The sequence below is a fragment of the Puma concolor genome, chromosome B1 (assembly GCF_028749965.1).
Source record: "Puma concolor isolate L17-30 chromosome B1, mPumCon1.1.hap2, whole genome shotgun sequence".
In the NCBI taxonomy this organism is placed as follows: domain Eukaryota; kingdom Metazoa; phylum Chordata; class Mammalia; order Carnivora; family Felidae; genus Puma; species Puma concolor.
Window position 1 is genome coordinate 112,190,578 of NC_141670.1, and position 14,507 is coordinate 112,205,084.

At 39.6% G+C, this 14,507-nt stretch overlaps 1 protein-coding gene across 9 annotated transcripts in view; it reads right to left on the minus strand.

Annotated features, from left to right (window-relative positions):
• Window positions 1-9,811: 9,811 nt before the first annotated feature.
• ALPK1 (alpha kinase 1) overlaps window positions 9,812-14,507 on the minus strand; it is a 137,581-nt gene continuing 132,885 nt past the window's right edge. For 8 of the 9 annotated variants that reach the window (XM_086704382.1, XM_086704387.1, XM_086704380.1 and 5 more), the window contains one exon: window positions 13,560-14,113. In XM_086704382.1, the coding sequence (XP_086560508.1) occupies window positions 13,914-14,113 (200 nt within the window). In that variant the 3' untranslated portion in view covers window positions 13,560-13,913. Of the gene's footprint in view, window positions 10,897-13,559; window positions 14,114-14,507 lie in introns of those variants that run through there. The other variant, XM_086704388.1, reaches the window with a different exon arrangement.

The following is a 14,507-nucleotide window of genomic DNA, read 5'->3' on the forward strand; positions in this document are numbered from 1 at the left end:
GACTGCGAGATCATGACCTGATCCGAAGTGGGGCACCAACTGAGCCACCCAGGCGCCCCTCCCCTATTGATCGTCTTAAAAAATTAGATCACTAACACGTTTTGCCCACACAGTTGTAGAATACATCTAGAGATAATTACACCTTATCATTAGAGTCCAAGAACAAATCATAATAAATTCTCCAGAGTTATCAAATTTGCAGATATACAAAATAATAATAAAAATCAACATTAATACAAGGAACCATTGTCTTTTACCAAGTTTAATTTGTATACCGCAAATAGTTTGATTTTCTTAATTAAATAAGTAACTAAAATCAAAATCATAGATAATAAGAGGGGACTGAATCTCCCTAAATGATGGAGCACTCAAGCATTTTTACTTTTGCATGCAGACAAAAAATCCAAAAACAAATAACAAATAAACAAACAAAAAAAACCCCTGTCCACCCAAGAGCTAATCCATTTTCCACGCTCATTATCATTCAGATGAGTCTTTTGTAAGACAAAGATGTCGGCATAGCTTTTTCAGTGTCTGAGAACGCCTTTCTTATTTGGATTGTACAAATAAAGAGGACCCTCTGGATCTAATTAAGAGATTTTTCACCTGCCATCATTCATTCATTCAGTTCACAAACATCTATGGAACACGTGCTATGTGCACAGCACAATGTTAAATACTGTATTACACTAAGAGATATGCCACAATGGGCCAATCATAAAACTACACTCTTAATTAATCTTGTGATTTTTAATGATTTACTTCTTTCATTCAACAAGGCCTTATTAACAACCAAGTGCTAGGCTAAGCCTTGAGGCTGACGAAATGAACTCGGTCCCTGCTTTCACGTGCTCATAATCTGATGGGGGAGGCAGATACATAAACAAGAAGTTACTGTGCAGCTGAGGTCCCACCATAGTGGTTTGTGATGGTGTAATGGAGCCTCTGTGTGTGTGTGTGTGTGTGTGTGTGTGTGTGTATTACTGGAGGGAAGTAGGAGAAGAAGGGCCAGGGAAGGGCTCCCTGAAGAAGTGACAAGACCAGGGTCTTGACTGACAAGAATTTCCAAGGGGAGGGAGGGGAAGATCTCCCAGACACAGGAAAGGGCCTTGGGAAACATTTGTGGGAGGGCAGGTCACACGTGGGGAGCTGCAGCCAGGTGAGGCTGGAGGCTGTAGGATAATCTGGAAATGAGGTTGGAGAGAGATCAAATGAGAGGATCATGTTTGGGGATTATTTAGGTTGAATCATATGAACTTGCCAATATAAATTATTTAGGCTTAAAACAGCAATTTGATATGGTTTAAATGATATCTCAAGATGACATAATGATGAATGAGCATCAGTAAATAACTACCTGAACTCTGATTCTATTGTTGGTGGTGCTGTTATTCGCACTTCTCACTCCCCAGTCTGATCAGAAAGGGTTCCTCCCTAGGACCAAGACTGTTCTGGTGTCTGAGGGAGATTCTGAGGTTACATGGAAGGAAGTGGTCTTGGCCGCCAAAGTCAGTGAGAGTGGGACTGGGAAAATGAATTCTGCAGGACTGTACTGGGGAAAGAGCGCACGTAATAATGGTGATAAAACCCTATTCCTTACCGAACACCGACGTGTGCTGGCTACCGTGCTAAGTCCTTCACATGCGTTATCTCTTATCCTCACAACAGCACCCCTTGGAGTGTCCTTTTATACCTATTTGACATACTGGAACTCTAAGGCTCTGAGAGACTGGGTGCCACCTTCCTAGCACTCAGCAGAGCTAGGACGCCTTCCTGTGATTTCACTGCACCTTGCCCTTCGGGGGGGGGCCTGACGAGAGTGACCGCACGTAGAACCAGAAGGGACTGAGCACCAGTTAATGTTTATGTATTGCCCAGAAGAGCGACGATGAGAATACGGGTGTAGCCACATGAATAAGTTCGGTGTCAGAAGTCCATACTTTTTAATTTGAATTATTTTGGCCCCAGGGAGGTAGGAAGGGGCAGAGGGGAAGCAGCAAGAGATGAGGATGCGGGTGTATAGGGTGTATTTTGGTGATATGGGAAGAAAAGGGGAGGCAGGCTGTTCTTTCCTCTCTAACCTCCCTGGCAAGCCACCAGCTGGCTCTATAACGTAACTCTTTGTTTACCGTGGCAAGAACAAAGCACGTTCTGCTTAGTGAAGTCCTTCCTGACAACAGCTACATGACAGGGGGAGAAAACTGTGTGGACATCATTTGATGAAACCATTTCCCTCGATTTATTGCCCTAATAAATGTGCATAGAAAGGAATAGGTTGTCAGGAAAATGCAAGACCAAAACTTGAAACGTGTTACTAAAGGAGTGTTCTCAGCTGGGAAATTGGAAAGTCAGACGTCATTTCCATCACTTTGGGATGGCCATCCAGTTGAGACTCTGTGGTTCCCTGTGGCCTTGTCATCTCTAAGCCACCCAGCACACTACAATGCATAGTGGGAACGATGCCTCAGGGGGCCCTTGCGACCCATGAGTACAGCATCTCATCTATTATCCAAGTGGCCTATTCGAGAAACCATCTTTTGGGTGTGTCTTTTCATTTGTTTCTTCTGTCCCACATGCTGAGAGTGATGACAAGGGTCATTTCTAGCTAATGTTGTGGACAGTGCACTCAAAGTGACCTTTCCAACTGTGAAGCAGCCATTCATAGTCTGGATTTTTAAACAGTTTTCTCAAAAAAAAAAAAAAAAAGAAAGAAAGAAAGAAAGAAAGAAAAAAAAGTGACTGTATTTTCTTAAAGTTCACGTGTTTGGATTGAGACTTAGGTGCCTGTCTGAAGCTTATCTCTTTTCATAGGAAACATATGATTCTGTGAGAGTTTGAAAGAGAAAATCACTGTAGGGTTATTTTGCAGGGGCAGAAGAGAAGCCATTTTCAGCGGAGTGAATATATAATTAATTCTCCCAATGGAAAACACTACAATAAATATGCAAACTTCTGAGTAGGGTCCTTCTTTCTCTCTTCTAGAAATTCCATGAACCAGCTATACCAAACTATAAAATGCTTTCTGAAAACAATATTTTCTTGATAACTTGAACTTCAAAATTTATAAAACATTAACTTTCCTAAGTACCTTTTCTAGTTCATTTTTTTTTTTTTAAAGCACTCGAGATATACTCTGGTTGATAGATGTTCTGAGCATGGTAGTTTGGGCACGTTTTTCAAACACCGTCAAGGCAGTAGAATAGTTAACATATACCAAATGACCAAGCACTTAATTCATCTTGATCTGTATTTTAATTCAATTTTTAAGTTACTGATGACAAACCCTGGCATTCTCCTGACGTTCAGAGTGATTTGGAATTTTCTGTCTCCCAGTCAGCACATACTGTGTAGCCATTGAACAACAAAATTGTTGTCAGCCTATGTAGGATGAATCTGTTTTTTAAAAAAATGTTTGTGTGTGTGTGTGTGTGTGAGAGAGAGAGAGAGAGAATGTGCTAGTTGGGGGGGGGGCAGAGAGAGAGAGAGAGAGAGAGAGGGACAGAGGATCCAAAACAGGCTCTGCACAGCACAGAGCCCAATGTGGGGCTTGAATTCACAAATCACCAGATCATGACCTGAGCCGAAGTCAGATGTTCAACCAACTGAGCCACCCAGGTGTCCCTATGTCGGATGAATCTTAAACAATACTCCTCTTTTTGGTTGTTTGCATTTCCCCCTCGTTTCTGGTAACCAAGAGTTTAGTATAAAAAAAAAAAAAAAAGCTAGTGCTTGGCAATGCAGTTTCAGAGATGTCAAGTTTAATTCACTTTTATATGTGATCACACTGTCTCCAGATACTTAGGAATAATTTTTGTTTGTTGAGTGTATGTCCTTCCTCAGCTCAGACAATGCAGAGGCTGTGTTGCTGGGATGGAGGGACAAAAAGAGATGGGGGGCTGGGGGGAAGGGGATGAGCTTAGATCTGTTTTGTAGTAGGTTGCCATGCTGGATTGTAAAGCCTGCTCTAGTATCCAGCTCAATCTCTGGTCATCTTCCTTGGTGCCTGTTGAAAGTCCTAGGACTTGAATATTAAAAAAAATTTTTTTTCAGTGTTTATTTTTGAGAGAGAGAGGAAGAGAGACAGCATGAGTTGGGGGGGGGGGCGCAGACAGAGGGAGACACAGAATCTGAAACAGGCTCCAGGCTCTGAGCTATCAGCACGGAGTCCAACACGGGGCTTGAACTCATGAATTCGCAAGATCATGACCTGAGCTGAAGTCAGACGCTTAACCAACTGAGCCACTCAGGTGCCCCTTAGGACTTTGATATTTTAAACTGCCTTTGCCAGAACAATTTATGGCTTTGAATCCTTGCACAAGGCATGCTTTAAAGGCTCTTGGGCTCCATTGCTCTTAACCTTTATTTATACCCATTGAGGGTTCTTGCTAACTTGCCTATGGTGGGGCAAAGAGGACAGCCACCCAGATGGATGCCCGTGTGCCGATCTGGCCTGGCCTGGCTCCTGCACAAATATGCCCTGCAGGCTGGGGAAGGATACAGCTGGCCAGAGGCTCCTGTCCCTCATCTACCATCCTCTCTGATGCAGGTGGCTCAGTGACTGCTGTCCAGCCCAAGGGAACGTTGCACACGACCCAGGTGCTCAGCTCAGAGAGAATGTTCCCCATTGAAAACACATTTGGGAACACGGCCCCTCAAAGCCAGTCGCTGTGGGTCCTTCTGTTATTTGGAAAAGACCATGTCAAATGTCTAACAAAAGTGTTTAAACAGTCCTTCTCCTTTCTGGTGATTTGTGTAGAAAAAGAAGGTTAAATCTGGTGTCTGTCCTTGGCAGAGAAAACTTACATATTCCAATGCTCTCATGTATTCTTACAGAACACTTACATAACATATAGCTGGTTATGGATGCGCAATGTTTGAAAATTTAGTTAAAAGTAACAAAAGAGGGCATTCTCTGATTCTAAATCCCTTTGACTAGAAAAATGGTCTGTATTTTAAGAAAGCATTTGGCAACAACAGTGTTTCCTAAAATCCATCAGAACCTGAAAGAAAACACAGGTCCTTTCTCTTTAACCTGTGTCATTTACGATGTAAGGTCTAAATGGCAAAACACATATTAAACTTTAAAATTATTTTAAGTTTAAAAAAAATTTAATTAGAAAGAAATGGACTCTTCATACATTAATTTTTATTAATACACTTATTTAATCTAAAATTAAATAAACCTTTGATACTTATCTTTGTCTTCTCCCTTTTGAAAATCACTTTTTAAAAACAAATCTAACAGTTACGCATTCAATTATTTCAAAACTACTATTTTTGTTATATGGTAAATATCTGCCTGGGCTTGGTAAATGAAGGCAGTCCATTGTGAGCTCATTTCTGTATGAGATTCATCTAAAATTTTATTACTGTGTGGGTCACACAATGGAATAACAGTGTTAATAACTTGATTCTGTAGCTGCAACCTTCTCTTATGAAGCAAACTGCCTCAGGGCCAGCGGCTGCTCATTTATTTCACTATATTTAAATCAATTGCGGAGGCAGTCAGACAATAAATTGTGTGTGCTCTCTGGTCATAAAATTGGCATCTCAAACTGCAAAGGCTTCTACAAAGATTTAACAGCTCCCCCTTTCGGGACGGATTCTTCTTTGTACCATCATGTGCAGGGAAGGTGTGGAGATGTAAATAACATTCTTTTTCTGTCTTCTTGTTAAATTCTGTTTTACCATCGTATAGTTGGGTCCAACTTTTCAGCCTCCGTAAAGCTCCCACTTATTGCTTGAGGCGAATTCTTTTGTCTGAGCAGCGGAACAAGATAACCGACTTAATCTTCCTAGTAACACGTGAGTCGCCATGTATCATTTTAATCTGCAAAACACTAGGGCTGAGTAGTGTCACATGCTGATTTTACTTTTCTATGAGAAAGTGACTCCCTGGTTCAATGATGGATTGCTTGTTCTCTTTAAACAACAGTCAAGATGGTGAATGCCCTGGGGTGATAGACAGAGTGTGCAATGGGAATGGGGGCAAATCTGATGGGCCGGTTCAAGTTCACCTGACAAAGCTGGAGCAGTCTGCAAGCAGCATTCGAGAAAGGATTATTCACACTGGCATTATGGTTTTGAATGCATTTTTCTCCTTGTGCAGCTGCGAAGCTCCCTCACACTGAAGGTTTATGCACCATAATAAAGAGATTTATTTTTTTTTTCTCTCACTCTTGCTTCTTACACTTTACACCTAGTTTCCACTGAACCGTTCAGGCAGAGGACATCTGTATAAGCAAACCATACAGAACAAACATCCTCTCCAGACAATAGCAGTGCTAAAAGACAGTAACAAAAGCCTGATATTTCTGATGTCTGAAGGGACAAGAATTACATCTCCTGAAGTTGAACACAACTCCTGAAACTTATCATTTTATATATTGTCATTTGATGCTACACACAAAAGATTAAACTGAACGGTAATTATTTATTCAGATTTAGCAACATGATAATGGAAGTTTTCTAGAATTGACTTGAAAATATCCCAGTATCCGTTTTGCTGTGGGCAATAAGCATTAAAGAATAGGAGTGGGGGAAGAAATTAGAAAAGTTTAAACGTAAATTTCTTTATAAATTAGAAGTACAACTGAGGAAATTCTATTTGTCTTTCTTTCCTTCCAATTTTCCATCCTTGTCCATCCGCTTATCTATCCTCATCCTACCTCGTTGTAGAATGGTTTCCTGAAGTCTGGAGAGCTCAGACATTCTTCTGTAATTAGGACATAAATCCTTATTGCCTCTTGCCTTATGTAGCAAGAAGTAGTTAGCTAATAAGCAGTTATTGGGTATATAAAATGCATAGAATTAGCATTTGCTTATTCATTTAATTTACTTATTCATTCAATTATTTAAACAAAAATGAAATGTCTAAGCACCAACTATTAAGCAGACGCTAACATAGGCAAGTGCTGTGGTACAACGGGGCACAGGGCTCCGTTTAGGCTGGTCAGATAGTATATCCTCCAAGCCAGCCTCTAATGATCCCTGATCCCTGCCTCCTGGTATTCATGTGCTTTTGGTCTCTCCCACATGGTATCACAGTTGGTCTGTGTGACTAATAGAATATAGAAGTGATGGCATGTCACTTCTGAGACTACATTATAAAAGACTTGTGACTTCTGTCTCTCTCTCCTTTGGATTTTTCACTCTGATTGAAGCCAGCTGCCATGTTGTGATATGGACTGGCCCAGGTGATGAGGAACCGAGGCCTCTGACCAACAGCCAGCAAGGAAGAGGCCTCCTGACCACAGTCACATGAGAGAGCTTGGAAGTAGATCTTTTGGTCCCAGTCAAGCCTTCAGATGACTGAAGTCCCAGCTGATATTGTGATGGCAACCTTAGGGAGACTCTGAGTCAGCACTATCCAGCAAAGCCACTCCCCAATTTCTGATCTGTGGAAACTTCAAGAGAATAGCCTTTTATAATCTTCTGTATATAATAATCCTTTGTCATTCAAAGCCTCTGAGTTTTGGGTTAATTTGCCATGCAGCAATAGAGGAATAATATAGCCGATAATTATAATTCAGCTACAGTGTAGATAATATGACATAAGTGTATATTAGCTTCCATGATAACTGTGCAGTGATACTTGCACAATTATTGTGGTAGATCAAAGGAGGGGTACTTAGGTTGTAGAGAAAAAAAGAATGGGAATAAAGGACATCAAGGAGGATTTTTTTGAGTTTACTTATTTATTTTCAGAGAGAGAACGAGAGTGCATGTGCCAGCACGAGTGGGGGAGGGGCAGAGAGAGAGGGAAAGAGAGAGTCTCAAGCAGGTTCTGCCCTGTCAGTGCAGAGCCTGATGTGGGCCTCCATCCCATAAACCCTGAGATCATGACCTGAGCTGAAATCAAAAGTTGGACCTGTAACTGACTGAGCCACCCAGGCACCTCTCAAGGGGGAGTTTTTGAAAGAAGTGTTGGTTGAGGTGAGTCTTCAAAGATGTGAAGACATAGGGGTGACTGTCCTTGTAGGCATAAGCATGAAAACAGTCACCAAGTGACAAAAAAGACTGTAGTGGGGTGGGCAGAGGCAGGGTGCCTTTGGACTGAAACCATTAACAGTTCAGTGTTTCTACAGAGTAGAAGACTACAAGACTAGGAGGAGTGTTGGGCTAAAAGAGAAAGCCCTATATCCTCATCTGATGATGTGGACTTTCTACTAAAAAAGAGAACCATTCGAATTTCATATTAAATACATTTTTTGGTTTAAGTAGTACCTGCTTAATCCAAAAATTATGGAAAATATAGATGACAGAGAAGAAAATATAAGTCCACTGCCAGAAATTCACTAGCCAGGGAAAACTACAATAACCAACCCATACATTTGTATATTTTTCTATGTACATATACATACATACTGATATTGGGAGCAATACTATAAATTCTGCTTTATAGATTGCTAGTTTTTACTTTAAAGTTTATATGCAATTAAATATTTTTGAAAACATAAAAATTTCAATGGATGAGAAACATTTAGCCATGTGGATGCATTATAATATATAATACTGTTCCACTACTCTTTAACTTTTAAATTATTTCATTTTTTACTATCATGAGTAAAGATATGATAGACACATTTGTATTTGTTCACATTTCTGTTCTTTCCTCATTAGAGATTCGTGGAGGTACTAGTGGGTCCAAGAATGGACAACATATGTTGTCAAATTCCTTTCCATAAAGGCTGCTGTAATCCATATTCCCGTTGTCAGAGTTTCTTCCAACCTTTCCAGAATTGAGAATGAACTCTTAACATATTTGCAATTTGATAAGTGAAAGTAGTATTTCCTTTTTGTGAATCCTCTGTTCACATCCTTTCTCTTTTTCCCCTTATTTGCATTTCATAGTAGGAGTTAAAGCAAGTTAATGACATAGGAAGATTTGTATTTAAGAGAGACCACCAGTATCTCGGAGGACAATGTGGGGCAACACCGGAGTCTGAGATCATGCAGATCTCAGTTAAAGTACTGGTCATAGAGATAGAGAAAGAACTGTATTCGAGAAGAGCTAGACTGAAGAATGCAATATAGGGGCACCTCTGTGGCTCAGTCAGTTAAGCAATTGACTGTTGATTTCAGCTCAGGTCATGATCTCATGGTTTGTGAGATCAAGCCCCACCTTGAGCTTCTCATCGACAGCGTGGAGCCTGCTTAGGATTCTCTCTCTCTCTCTCTCTCTCTCTCTGCCCTTCCCCCACTCACACATGCTCTCTCTCTCTCAAAATAAATAAACTTAAAAAAAATAAGAAGGACGTGATCAATTGTGTCAAATGCTGCTTATAGATAAGAAGAGTACTATGAATTAAATTATTGGCTAGTAAACTTGAGGTGAGCAGATTTGGTTGAGTACTAGATGGTAGACCTTCTCCATGTTTCCTCTAAATCTTATGTTCTTTCTTTTGCTTTTTCCAACCCTTTATCTTTCTTCTGCATGTTGGCTAGTTTCTTCACATTTACCTTGCATTTCAATAATTCTTTCTTGAATTATGCTTAGTTTGTTGTTTAACCTTTCTATTAAATCATAAATATCAATGGCTGTATTTTTCATTTTCTCTAAAGTCAATCTGGCTCTTTTTAAACCCTTCTGGTCTTTATTGTATTTATACAAACCTTAAAAATATTTTAAAAAGTCCCTTTATTATTACTTTTATATGAACATATATGTATAACAACATTTAATAAAAGTAAATGTGTAACAACATTAAAGGGAATGATAACCAACACTTTCTAGGTAGTGATTGCCTCTGGGCAGAAGAGGAGGTGTAGATTAGGGAAAGGTCTACTGGAGGCTTCAACATTAGTATTACATTTAATTTCTTAAGCCAGATGTTGGATATATTGGTGTTGGTGTAAATATATAACAATTTAAAGAGATTCTTAAAATGTAATTTTCTGCAAATTCCCCTCAGTAGTACAATTTGTACTTAAAAGAAAAAGTTTATTTATTTTGAGAGAAAGAAAAAGCACAAGCACAGAGGAGGGGCAGAGGGAGAGAGAGAGAGAGAGAGAGAATCCCAAGCAGATTCTGCAGTGTCAGAATAGAGCCTGACAGGGGGCTTCATCCCGTGAACCTTGAAATCATGACCTGAGCCAAAACTAAGAGTCTGACACTTAGCTGACTGAGTCCCCCAGGAACCCCTATTTCTGCTCTTCTTGATATAGAAATATGCATTATTTCATAACCTTCCCTCCACTCAAATCCCTCATGTTGCTAGCCTCATCTCATTCAACAGATAGCCTAGACTGTTGACTTCAAAAAGGAAAGGGTGCTCTGATACGTGCTTTTCATCAACTTCCTTCCTTATCACCTCAAATTTCCAATTTCTTCATCTATTTGTGTTACCTGTTTTTCTTTTGTGTTGGTAGAGATACTCACATTTTCTTTGTAAATGTAAAAACCGGATCTTTATTCCTGATCTCTTCTTCTACAACAAGGGTTAACAAACCTTTCCTGTAAAGGCCCAGGTAATAAATATTTTTGACTTTGTAGGACACACAGTCTTTGACGCAACTCCTCAGCTCTGCCATTGTAACACAAATTCAGCCACAGATAATATGTAACTGAATGAGTGTAGCTCTGTTCCAATAAAACTTGGAATGGTGGCAGGATTTGACCTAAGGGGCCATAGTTTGCTGATCTCTGTTCTACAATATCCAGAGGGTCATTCTGTCAATCAATGGCTTGTTTTAGCTGTCACCAATCTCTTCGTTATCCTCAGGCCCTCACTCAATACATATTCTATTTCTTCTTGATTTTTCTGCAGGACTTCACACTGTTGAACACTCTTTCTTATATTTTTTCTTGATTAGCTTGTTTGACAAATCACAGTTTTCATCATCTCTACCAACCCATTCTTTGGTTTATCCTTGGTATTTCTTCCTTTTTATCACCTTCCAATGAAAAAAAATGACATTTAAAAAATATATGCAAAATGAGAAAGGCTAATATAATGAATACTCATGTACCTGTATCCCTGCTTCAACATTACCAAAAAAGAACCAAGCTTTTTTCACTTCCACCTTCACTTTTTTTTTTTGTTTTTGGCTTTAGTATTGTTTTAAGATACCACTTCACTAATTTTATCTAACACTCAGTAAACATTAAAAATCCCTAATTGTCCCCAAAGTGTTATTATATCATTGATTTATTGTCCCACTTTTAGTGATACAGTTGATTGAGGTGTAAGTAACATCAGCCTGATTCCTCCATTGTAAAGTTCTTCTATTAGTGATCTATCAGTGATTTTTTCCCAGGTCTATTATTTCATTAAGGGGTGTATGGTGATTTCCTTTTGGTTTTTTTTTTTCTTTTTTTTTAGAGAGAGAGAGAGAGAGAGAGAGAGACCGTGCATGGGGGATGGGCAGAGGGATAGAAAGAGCAAGAATCTTAAGCAGGCTCCATGCTCAGTGCAGAGTCTACTGCGGGGCTTGATTCTATGACTACAGGATCATGACCTGTGCTGAAATCAAGAGTCAGATGCTCAACAGACTGAGCCACCCAGGCACCCCCATGATATTGCTGTTTTTTAAAACAAAATTAGGGGGAGCTTAGATGGCTCTTAGTTTTGGCTCAGATCATGATCTAATGGTTGGTGGGATTGAGCCCTGAGTCAGACTCTGCCTGCTTGGGATTCTCTCTCTCCCTCTCTCTCTGCCCCTCCTCTGCTAGTGTGCATTCTCTCTCTAAAAATAAATAATTAAACTTAAAAAAAAGTTAAAAAAAAAAAAACCCTTTATCAGATCCAGAAAGCTTTCCTTTGTGCTTAGTTTGCAAAGAGATTTTTACCATGAGTTGATTTTCAATAAATAACCTTTTTTTTTGCATCTTTTGAGACTATGATTTTCCCTCTTTATTTTTTAAAAAAATTTTAATGTTTATTTCTTTTTGAGAGAGAGAGAGGTGGGGGGAGGGGCAGACACACACACACACACACACACACACACACACAGGATCCAAAACAGGCTCCAGGCTCTGAGCTGTCAGCACAGAGCCCGACGCAGGGCTTGAACTCATGTAGCACTGTAGCACGAGATCATGACCTGAGCTGAAGTTGGACACTTAACCGACTGAGCCACCCAGGCACCCCTCCCTCTTTATTCATGAATAGGATGAGGTTTTTCCCATTTCTTTAATAAACTTGTGTTGGTTTGGGTTGTTTAGGAAGCAGATGCCAAAAAGGGATTAGACATATATGATATTTATTGGGAGAAATGACTGTAAAGGCTCAGCAGTGGGAACAAGAGTACACAGGTCTGACATCTGTGAAAGGAGAAGGCAGACAAAGGAGGGTTCGGCAGGAAGAGTCTTAGAGGACAGCAGTGTTAAGAAGTTTTTGATCAGGCCAGTGGGAAGACTTCATGTGCAGTTACCTGTTTAAAGTGTCCTGGCCTTGCTGAGTCAGTGGCTGAGAGCACACTGGGGAGCGTGACTTCACCATGAACTCAGCAGTGGACCCAGTGGAGTGGAAGCTGGATTCCCAGTCAACCACACTCCCCACAGCAGCAGATCTGAATTGTTCTCACTTGCCCTGACGCAGTTGTGAACAGATGTGTGCAGTAACCCCTGAGAAAGCTCTATCAAGCATCCAGAAACTTCACATATGTAAGTCTGAGTCACATCACCAGGTAAACACTAAGACTTGCAGAAGTAATACTAAAGAATGAGGGAAATTTAGAATGAATTGTGGAGGAGGGAAAGGGTGAAAACTAGTTGCAGCCCCAAAGCCTAACTTCAGGAAAGGAACATCTCACCAATATCCATTTTCTAAGTTTTTTTTAGCAAGATCCTGGATGAGCTGCCCCCCCCCCCCCCACACACCTGTGTGAAGAAGCAGATCTGTGTGCTGTAAGGAGTGGACTGTTGTGGCTGTTAAAATGCACTATTCTTCATTCACACCTTTCACAAATGTAAATGCACTAGAAGAAAATATGGTGGGGGAGGGCCCTGGGTGGCTCACTTGGTTGAGCCTCTGACTCTTGATTTTGACTTAGGTCATGATCTCAGGGTTGTGAGATTGAGCCCTGCATCTGGCTTAGCAGAGCCTGCTTGGGATTCTCTCTCTCTGCCCTTCTCCCCTACTCTCATGTGCTCTCTCTCTCTCTCTCAAAAAAATATATATATATATAAATATAAATATATATATAAATGTAAGTATATATAAATATATATAAGTATATATATAAGTGTATATATATAAGGGTATAAGTATATATAAGTATATATATAAATATAAATATAAATATAAGTGTGTGTGTGTATATATATATATATATATAGTGGGATTAAAATAAACCCATGGTCAGGAGGATCTACATATGACATGCAACCTAGGAGCCATAAAATAAAAGATTAATGAATTCAACTGTATTAAATTCTGCATGGAAGAAAAAGTTTCATATGAAGTCAAATGTCAGATGACAAAGAGAAAAAAAACTGTAACTTCTATCACAATGTCCTGAATTCTTTAATATGTACAGAGAACTCCTAAATATTGCAATAAGAAAAACACTCATGGTATCAGCATTGATAGTGACAAAAAACTCCAAAATCTCAATGGCTTAAACACAAAAGTTTATTTCTCATCTGTTTTGTGTCCATGATGGGTCACTTGGGGGCCTTTCCCGTGTTGCCCTCATTGTAGTACTTATGCCGATAAGCAGCTGTCTCCTGACATATTCTTGGTAATTGTGGCAGAACTAACTCCATAGCAAGTCACACTGGCAATTAAATATGGGTCTGAAATGGATAGGCACTAATTCCTCTCACAAGTCATTGGCCAGAAGTAGTCCCACAGCCCTGCCTAAGTCTGAGGGGACCAGGCTTCACTATACTGTGTGTGCCTGGGGGAAGAGAAAGACCCAGCTCCCATGAGTGGCACCAAGCCCATCCCATTACCACACCAGATAGTCTATGACTTATTTGGTTTCTCAGCTGAAGGTCTTGTCAAAGAAAGACGATGGCATATTTCATTACATTTCAAATGCTGGTGATTAAAGAAGTAAAAAATTCCCTTCTTTCCAAAATTGGTAGTGACATCGTTCTGATCAAGAGAGTGAATCTGGGGATCTGTCAGATAGATAAGCCCTTTTCCATTACTAGTCACCCAACCTAAAAGAGAAATAAATATGTATGAGAATTAAATCCTCTACAAATGTCAGTAATGTGTTTCAGAGAAATAAAATGTATATGCTTAAAGAGATATTTTAAAAACCTGGTCATAATGGTTTACTTTTAATAAATTTCTGCTAAGGGATTTGGTATTGCATACTCCAATAATTGGTTTAAAAAGGGAAACTAAATGCTGAGTAATTAAATTTGTCAGCTATGACATACCTAGATCACCAATTTTCAAGGAATTGGAGAGCAGTAAAATGCACTTAGTTTAATTACTAAGATCACAATATATTGAATATTTATTTCATGATGCATAAGTTTATTTAGTGCCTAACTCATTAATTCATATATTCATCTGTTCATTTAACAAATACTTATTGAGTATACA